At 38.9% G+C, this 10349-nt stretch overlaps 2 protein-coding genes across 2 annotated transcripts; both read left to right on the top strand.

The window, feature by feature from the left end:
• Positions 1-3930: 3930 nt before the first annotated feature.
• LOC117595856 (olfactory receptor 6N2-like) lies at positions 3931-4875 on the top strand. The gene has a single exon (XM_053228223.1). The coding sequence runs from the start codon at positions 3931-3933 to the stop codon at positions 4873-4875; it is 945 nt and encodes a 314-aa protein (XP_053084198.1).
• Positions 4876-8612: 3737 nt separating this feature from the next.
• Positions 8613-9557, top strand: LOC117595857 (putative gustatory receptor clone PTE03). Its single transcript, XM_034298633.1, has one exon. It carries the CDS (start codon positions 8613-8615, stop codon positions 9555-9557), a length of 945 nt encoding a protein of 314 aa, XP_034154524.1.
• The last annotated feature ends 792 nt before the right edge of the window (positions 9558-10349 follow it).

A 10349-nucleotide genomic window follows, 5' to 3' on the forward strand; every position in this document is an offset into this window, starting at 1 on the left:
CTGACTACCAGACTCAACAGTGGGCTATCACTATCATCCATCACTATCTAATATCAAATAAACATTTATACAAAATCAATCACACAATTATTATTCATAAATATATGTAAGAGATATGTACATTGTATATACACCACAGTACCCAGATTATCCATAGGTAACATACAGTGCATATACAGATAACATACAGATATATAAAGATAACCTAGGATATATACTATGAATCTACAATTTTATTGAGAGAAATAATACAGAATATACAGTGCAGAGTGCTCCATGCATCGATTCAACAGGAACAGACTCTCTGGCAAGCGCAGAGGAGGGGGTTTATGCATGTATGTCAACAATGGCTGGTGTAATAACTGTAAGACCATATACACTCACTGCTGTCCGGACCTGGAAGCACTGACAGTAGTATGTAGACCTTATTATCTGCCGCGAGAGTTCTTGGTAGTGCTCATTACTGCTGTGTACATACCACCACATGCTAATGTTAGCATAGCTCTTGCGCTGTTGCATGACGTTATGAAAAAACAGCAACAGGCTTATCCTCAAGGAGTGCATATAGCTGCTGGAGATTTTAACCAAGTGTGTTTAAGGACTGTGCTCCCTAAATTTGCACAGTATGTACAGTGTGCCACCAGGGAAAGAACACACTGGACCGTGTGTACTCCAACTTAAAACACACATATAGAGCAGTGCCGCTGCCACATCTGGGCCTGTCTGACCATCTCTCACTGCTCTTACTCCCAGCATATACTCTGCTAATAAGACAAACTAAGCCAGAGAAGAGGACAATAAGAACCTGGCCAGCGGAGGCAGTCATTCAGCTTCAAGACTGTTTTGAATGTACAGAGTGGAGTATTTTTGAGTCCCAGGACCTGGAGGAATATACAGAGACTGTGCTGTGCTACACTAAGACCTGTACAGAAAATGTGACTGTTGAAAAACACATCCAGGTTTACCCCGACAACAAACCCTGGATGAACAGAGAAGTACAGTCTCTACTTAAAGCTCGTAATTCTGCTTTCAGGGCCGATTTGGGCTGATTTGAGGAGAGGCATTAAGGCAGCTAAAGAGGACTACAGGAGGAAAATAGAGGACCATCTGCAACAGAACAACCCATGGCAGGTGTGGCAGGGACTACAACATCTCACCAGCTACAAGAGCAGGCAACCTGTGGCTGTCAGAGGTGATGCTGAGCTGGCAGAGGAGCTGAACTGCTTCTTTGCCCGGTTTGAGACAATACCACAGCCAGTCACACTGCCTCCACCCTCCACGACGGTGCACACTCTCACACTACAAGAACACCAAGTGAGATGTGTGCTGAGGGCAGTAACCCGAACAAGGCCGCTGGACCAGACGGAGTACTCTGCAAAGTACTGAAGGCTTGTGCAGACCAACTCTCAGGGGTCTTCACAAAGATTTTTAACATCTCCTTAACACAAGCCTCCATCCTCACCTGCTTAAAGTTGGCCATGATTGTCCCTGTCCCCAAGAAACCTGCAGTCAGCAGTCTTAACTACTACAGGCCTGTAGCCCTCACTTCAGTGGTCATGAAATGCTTTGAAAAACTGATCGCTCAGAGCATCAAAGCCAGCCTCCCTCATAGCTTTGACCCCCATCAGTTTGCGTACAGAGCAAACAGGTCAACAGCAGATGCCATCAACACAGCCCTTTACACTGCACTGAGCCACCTGGAGCAGCCAAGAAGGTATGCAAGAATGCTGTTTATTGACTAAAGCTCAGCATTCAATACCATCATACCTCGCACACTGGTGGATAAACTGCGGCACCTAGGATTCCCCCACTCTACCTGTGCCTGGATGCTGGACTTCCTCACCAACCGCCCACAAATGGTTAGAATTGGTGCCCACTCCTCTTCCACTATCATATACCGGCTCCCCACAGGGCTGTGTGCTCAGCCCACTCCTTTATTCCCTGTACACTTACGACTGTGCTCCCATCCACTCCTCCAACACCATCATTAAATATGCCGATGACACAACAGTGGTTGGCCTTATAACAGGAGGAGATGAGTCGGAGTACAGGGAGGAGGTCCAGGCACTGTCCAAATGGTGTAACAACAACAACCTGGAGCTGAACACCAAGAAAACCAAGGAAATGGTAATTGATTTTAGGAGGAAAAGGAATGATCCAGTCCCAATGCTTATCAATGGCGATGAGGTGGAGCGGGTCTCCACCTTCAAGTTTTTGGGAACAACCATCTCCGAGGACCTCTCCTGGAATGAAAATACAACAGCCATTGTAAAGAAGTCCCAGCAGAGGCTGCACTTTCTGAGACTGCTCCGCAAAAACAATCTGCGGGAAAATCTGCTGGAGACCTTTTCCCGCTCCACCATTGAGAATGTCCTCACGTACTGCCTCACAGTGTGGTATCCTGGCTGTTCAGTTGCAAATAGGATGGCTCTGCAAAGAATTATAAAAACTGCTGAAAGAATTATCGGCTGTTCCTTGCTCAGCCTCAAAGATATTGCAAACACCAGGTGTCTCAACAGGGCCTGAAATAAAAGACAACACTCACCCTGGTCATGAACTGTTCAGCCCCCTGTCCTCTGGGAGGCGCTACGGGAGTTTTAAAAGAAAGACAAATAGACTAAAAAACAGCTTTTATCCATGGGCTGTAAGGACTCCTAATGGGGATAAGACAAAACAGCTCCCATCTTGCTTTTAATGTGAAATTACATTTTAATGTGCAATACACAATTTTTAACATACACTGTGACTATTTTTTAAATTATTATTATTAACATTATTTACTGTTTTTATTGTTTTATTGGTGTGCTTGGTTTAGTCTCTCTGCACTGATCAGATGTGGCGCTTCAATTTCATTGTACTGCTGTTCAATGACAATAAAGCTTCTACTGTACTTACAAGTGTATGTTATCAAGTCCAGTAATACTGAATGTGTTGAAAGGCTCTAAGGAGACTGTGCCTGAGTCATGAGCACTTGGAAGGCTGTTCCATGGCTGGGGGACTTTTGTAGGGACAAAAGAATCTGCTCTGCTGTAGTCTTCATTATTCCAGGTACTAATAAAGGGTCAGAGCAGTGAATCATAATTTTGTTAGGTAGTGAATAGGTACTAAGGTGCAAGAACTTGTATTTTTTCTGGTAGCCAATGCAGTGTGGATAAAATAGAGGTGATGTGTTCAAATTTTCCGGTTTAAGTAACAACTCTGGCTGCTGCATTCTGGACTAACTGAAACTTGTTTAAGCACCTACTGGAACATCCAGACATCAATGCATTAAAATCCAACATGGAGGTGACAACAGCATGAACTAGTTTTTCTCACATCATGTAGAGACATTAAACGTTCCTTCCCCAAACTGTTGCCACAATCTTGCAAGCACATATTTGGATTAAATGTGTTTGTATTCTTTAGCATTAAGATATACCTTTAGTGGAACTAAGAGGCCCAAACCTGTTCCAGCATGACAATACCCCTGTGCACAAAGCGAGCTACATGAAGACATGGTGTGTGAAAGATATTACTCCTCTTATGCCATGATGATTTGACTACTATTAAGATTTGTAATATATTAATGAATAACACATTGTGCTTTTTAACTGTTAAATGTACGGAACATCTTCAAAAACATCAAGTCTTCAGGACAGTAACATGATAAGCAGTTTTGTTTTTCACTTGTATAGAGCTACTATAATGTAGTTGGTAACAGGAACAACTACAACATGGAAGTTGACAAAGATGATGAAGATCAGGAGGGAGACTGGGTGTTTCTTCTAGTTGCTCTCAGCAAATCACTAAGGAATATGTGTCTGGATGAAAGAGTATAAATATCCATGAAGTTCATTTCCTCAGCACAGCTGTAGTTTATCTTTGTCTACACTCTGCTCTCTGAATGGCTACCAGAAAATCACAGATACATGAATGACTTTTCAGAAATTAATGGATTATACTACCAACATTACATATCTAATACTGGATGGACATGTGGATTTAGAGCATTACAGATATCTTTATTTTATTATCACTCTCACTATCAACATAATGATTATCTGCTTTAATACAGTTATTATTTTTGTCATATTCAAAAACAAGTGTCTCCATGAGCCCATGTATATTTTTATTGCTGCATTGCTTTGTAATGCTCTCTTTGGATCCACAGCTGTTTATCCTAAATTGCTAACTGATTTACTGTCTGAAAAACAAATAATCTCTGTTGGAGCTTGTTTATTTCAGGCATTTTGCCTGTACACATATGGTGCATCAGAGTTCACGCTGTTATCAGCTATGGCCTATGACAGATATGTGTCCATCTGTAATCCATTACATTATGCAAATCTTCTAAAAATGTCCACTGTCAGAAAGATCTTATTTTTATCATGGTTTTTGCCTTGTTGTGAAGTTGGAATAGCCATTATACTAACATCCCGTCTCCAGCTGTGTAAATTTAAATTAAACAGAATATACTGTGATAATTATTCAATTGTGAAATTAAATTGTAGGGAAACATTTGTTAATAACTTATATGGTCTTATCATGTCCAGCATTGCTGTATTTCCTCCAGTGATCTTCATAATCTACTCTTACATTAGGATACTCGCTGTGTGTTTAAAGAATTCTAAATATTTCAGAAAAAAAGCTTTACGGACCTGTTTACCACATCTTCTTAGTTTCTTATTTTTTTCTGTCAACACAAGTTTTGAAATTATAAATCACAGACTAGAATCAAATCAAATTCCCCACATTATTGCTATGATCCTGTCACTTATTCCTTCTGTTGTTACTCCTCTAATTAATCCTATAATATATGGATTAAAACTGCAAGAGATTTTTAATAATATAAGGAGATTAATTTCATGGAGAAAATGGGCACAAGTTTCTTTTTAGAAGTAGAGTCTTCTCTTTCTCTAGTTGCTTTCTCTTTAGAATTGGAGCTTAATATGACACTTTTTCCATTTTAACTGTAATGGGCACTATATCACATGGTCAGTATAATATTATGGTAAATACTGTACATTACACATAAAATTTTGTCAAATGTCTCATATCTACAACAATCTATTTATGTTTAAATTTAAATATAATTCATTTTTTGCTATGTATCTGACATGTGAACCACTATGCAGTTATTTTATTTTTTCTGAGAACCAAATTGCACGTTGTGTTAGTAGCCTCCTGAAAAAGACTATATATATATATATATATATATATATATATATATATATATATATATATATAATGTGAAACTACAACATATAAAAATTAAGTGAAAAACAATCAAACATTTTAAGAAAAATAAAAATTTACAATAACCTAGTTGCTTAAGTGTGCACACCTCTAAACTAATGTATTGTTGAATCACCTTTTGATTTTATTACACTGCTCGCAAGCCACATCTTGACTTGGCAATATTTTCTCACTCTTTCTTACAAGAACATTTTAGATCCATCAGACTGTAAGGGCATCTCCTGTGCACAGCTGCTTCAGGTCACCTCACAGATGTTTAGTTGGATTCAGGTCTGGGTTCTGGCTCGGCCATTCAGAAACATTGACTTTCTTTTGGTGAAGCCATTCCTTTGTTGATTTGGATGTATGCTTTGGGTCATTGTCCTGCTGAAAGGGGAGATTCCTTTTCATCTGCAGCTTACTGGCAGACACCTGAATGTTTTGCACTAAAATTGACTGGTATTTGTAGTTATTCATGATTCCCTCCACCTTGATAAAAGCCCCAGTTCTGGCTGAAGAAAAGCAGCCCTAAAGCATGATGCTGCCACCACCATGCTGCCACCACCATGCTTCACCATGGGGATGTTGTTCTTCTGGCGATGTGTTTTTTTGTTTGTTTGTTTTTTTTGTTTGCATCAAACATAACTTTTGGAATTATGAAATTATTATACCATTTGGAATTGGTCTCATCAGACCATAACACATTTTGCCACATGGTTTGGGGTGAGTTATTTGAGCTTGGAGTTTTTTTTTTGTGAGAAAGGGCTTCCGTCTAGCCAACTACCACATCACCCAGACATGTGAAGAATATGAGAGATTGTTGACATATGCAGAGAATAATCAGTACTTGTCAGATATTCTGGCAGCTCCTTTAATGTTGCCAGTGGTCTCTTGGCAGCCTCCCTGGTAAGATTTTGTCCTCAATTCAATTTTATTTCTATAGTGCTTTTAACAATGGACATTTTCACAAAGCAGCTTTACAGAAATAAATAAATTCAAATTAAATTAAACCAAAATAAACTGTAAATATGTGAATGTATCCCTCATGAGCAAGCCAGAGACGATATGAGGAAGAAACCTTGAGAGGAACCAGACTCAAAAGGGAACCCATCCTGATCTGGGTGACACCGGATAGTGGGATTATAAATAATTCCCTTCTATAACTGTGTACTAAATGGTGAAATATTGCAAGCGTGCAACCTGTGAATTCATCACAATTTTCACAAGAAGTCTGGTTTGTTAAACTTATCCACTGTTTTTTTGTATCCATTTATTTCTGTAAAGCTGCTTTGTGACAATGGCCATTGTTAAAAGCACTATACAAATAAAATTGAATTGAATTGATTTGTCCACTGATCAGTATGAGCCCAAGATTCTGCAGGACATCTGTCAGAGGCTAAAAATCAAAAAGAAAAGAACCATTCTTTACCACCCATGTGGATAGAATGATTCAATAGGACTTTGAAGGATCAGTTAGCCATAGTTCAGTACCTGCCTGCAGTTGTACTATCATTTATCACACTATTATCCTTGCTACACCCAATTCTGTCACTGGATAAACCTGCCAACTCTTCCACAGGTACTGGTCAGGATTTAGAGTGCACACATACTGCCAAAAGGCTGAACTCTCACCAAGCAAGATGGGCCCTGTTCTTCAAGAGACAACTGAGCAAAGCTGCTCCTGGTAACTGCAGCCCCAAAGCCACCACAGCAATCGCAGTCCCAAGCCATCACAGTATAACTCCCCATATGAGATCTCCAAGCCATCTCCACAGCCCCCAAGTGGCACCATCCCCAGCAATCCCAATGATCTTTAGGCTGTCCATGTGGGGCCGCCCCCAGCAGCAGCAAGCGATCTCAACCAATGAGAACTCCAACCAGAAGTAGGGCATCAGGATGGATCAGGCAGGTCCGGAGAGCAGAAGGGGTCAGGATCACTGGCATCTCAGGAGTAGCATGTGTAGCTCGAAAGAGAGAGAGAGACAGTGAGGGAGAGGGAGAGATGATTATTAGGTGTGCTTATTGTCATGTAATGGTTAAGGACAATGTACTTTGCATGCAGAGTGCAAGCAGGGACTCCAGCAAGACTAGCTATGACAGCATAACTAAAAGGGAGAGCCAGAAGCTAACACAGACATGAGGGCGTCCTGGGACATAAACAAATATGTTTTCAGCCGAGACCTAAACACTGAGACTGTGTCTGAGCCCCGAAAACTAAGTGGAAGGCTGTTCCATAACTGTGGGGCTTTGTAAGAGAAAGCTCTACCCCCAGCTGTAGCCCACACTTTTCGAGGTACCAACAAAGAGCCTGCACCTTTTGATCAAAGTAGAAAGTAGGCGTGGCGGATCATAAAAGACCAAAAGTTTGTTGAGGTACTGTGGCGTGAGACCATTCAGTGCTTTATAGGTCAATAGTAGTATTTTATAATCAATTTGAAATGTGATTGGGAGCCAATGCAGTGTGGATAAGATAGGGGTGATGTGGTCATATCTTCTGGTTCTAGTAAGGACTCTCGCTGCTGCATTCTGGACTAACTGGAGCTTGTTTATGCATCTACTGGAACATCCAGACAGTAAGGCATTACAATAATCCAATCTAGAGGTAACAAAAGCATGAACTAATTTTTCTGCATTGTGTAGTTGTCAGGTGGCAAAGTGCACACTCAGTCTGTGTGCATAGCATACTCCACCAGCTATACCAGCCTCTCTCTCTCCCCCCTTCTCTCTGTACAGTAATTTCTGAAAGCACTAAGAAACACACATAAGTAAACTGGTGGTAATAAGACACAGGTGAGGATTATTAAGTGTTACCTGCCAGTTAAACCCGCCCCCTCTGACTTTTCAGCCACCTTGTATTGTGTTCAATTACATGCAAAGAAACAAAAGAGTTTTAGCTGTCAGACTGACCTTTGAATATTGTTGGACCAAAAATGTAAATGTATATTAAAAAAATAAATATGATGTAACATAAAAGCAAGACACAATTTAAAAGTAAAAAATAAAAAGACTAATACAATTATCTGTGAATGAGAAGATGATAATTACATTTTAAAAATGTTTCCTGAAAGACTTTTTTCAATTCAAAAAGACATTCAAGATGTGTTTAGTCTGCAGTTATTTAGGAGAAGGACATTAAAAGACTTTATATATAAAAAAAAGAAGGTTTTTCTAATTTAAACCATTGACATTACTGATAAGCCAGATTTATGATAGCAAATGTCAGGAAGGAGGCAGGAATTTTCTTCTAGTTGCTCTCAGCAAATCACTAAGGACTATGTGTTTAGATGAGAGAGTATTAAAGTCTGTGAAGTTGATTTCCTCACCACAACTGTGGTTTATCTGCACTCTGCTCTCTGAATGACTTCCATTAAATCACATGGATTACTTTACAGAAATTAATGGATTATTCTACCAATTTTACATATTTAACACTGGAAGGACATGTTGAATTAGAGCATTACAGATATCTTTATTTTATATTTACACTCACTGTCTATATAATGATTATCTTCTTTAATACTGTTATCATTTCTGTCATATTCAAAACGAAACGTCTCCATGAGCCCATGTACATTTTGATTGCTGCATTGCTTTGTAATGCTCTCCTTGGATCAACAGCTCTCTATCCTAAACTGCTCATTGATTTACTGTCTGAAAAACAAACCGTGTCTTATAAAGAGTGTTTATTTCAGGCATTTTGTATTTACACATATGCTGCATCAGAGTTCACACTGTTATCGACTATGGCTTATGACAGATATGTGTCCATCTGTAAACCATTACAATATGCAACTCTTGTAAAAATGTCCACGGTCAGAAAGCTCTTATTTTTATCATGGTTTTTGCCTTCTTGTGGACTTGGTGTCGGTGTTATTCTAGCATCGCAACTTCAACTGTGTAAATTTAAATTGAACAGAATATACTGTGATAATTATTCAGTTGTGAAATTAAGCTGTAAAGAAACATCACTTAATAACACATATGGACTTGTTATTTTTAGCATTGCTGTATTTCCTCCAGTGATCTTCATACTTTACTCTTATGTCAGGATCCTCTCTGTGTGTTTAAAGAATTCTAAAGATTTCAGAAGAAAAGCTCTACAGACCTGTTTACCACATCTTCTCATTTTCATAAACTTTTCTGTCAACATGAGTTTTGAAATTATGAATTCTAGACTTGAATCAAATCAAATTCCCCACATTATTGCCATGATCATGTCGGTTGAATTTTTACTCATTCCTCCTTTATTCAATCCCATAATATATGGATTAAAACTGCAGGAAATTTATAATAATATTAAGAAAATATTTAAATGTCAAACAAGAACTCATGTTTCTTTTTAGATACTTCCTTTCCTCTTGTTTGAGATTCAAAAAAATTACATAATGATTGTTAACTGTATGTGATTATATTAGACTGATGTAACTATAATAAGCAACAAAGTTTGAAGTTGGTATATCCATTTCACTAACATCCCGACTTCAGCTGTCTAAATATAAAGTAAGCAGAATATGCTGTCATAATTACTCAATTGTTAAATTACTCTGCAAGGAAAAATCTCTGAATAACCCATTTGGCATCTTATTTTCAGCATTGTTGTATTGCCTCTTGTGATTTTCATAATCTACTTGTATATCAGGAAACTCGCTGTCTGTTTAAAGAATTCTAAAGATTTCAGAAGAAATCTTTCCTACGTCTTCTAATTTTCATCAACTATTTTGCCAATGCATGTTTTGAAATAATAAATAAGAGACTAGAATCAAAACAAATTCCCCTCATTATTGTCATGAGCCTGCCAGTTATTCCTTTGGTTCCTAGTCTAATTAATCCCATATTAAATACATGGTGTCCCAATGTCTCCATACACAGGGGACTGTGTTTGCCAGCACCACATCGGTTGTGCCTTTCGTCAGTGGGTGTTTGTGGACATCCACTTCTCGGTTTTCAACACTTCCAGTATGTTTGAATTTGTTAATAAGTTTGGTGACAGTGTGGTGTGTGATGTGCTTGCCATGTTTCCTGTTAAAGCCCATCACAAGCTTGCGACAGCTTCCTGATCCAGCCATGAGAATGATTTCAATATGATTTCAATAGTGGACTTTGAGGAGGACAACAACCTACATGACTATAAATAA

This window comes from Pangasianodon hypophthalmus, chromosome 23 (assembly GCF_027358585.1).
Source record: "Pangasianodon hypophthalmus isolate fPanHyp1 chromosome 23, fPanHyp1.pri, whole genome shotgun sequence".
Taxonomy (NCBI): Eukaryota; Metazoa; Chordata; class Actinopteri; order Siluriformes; family Pangasiidae; genus Pangasianodon; species Pangasianodon hypophthalmus.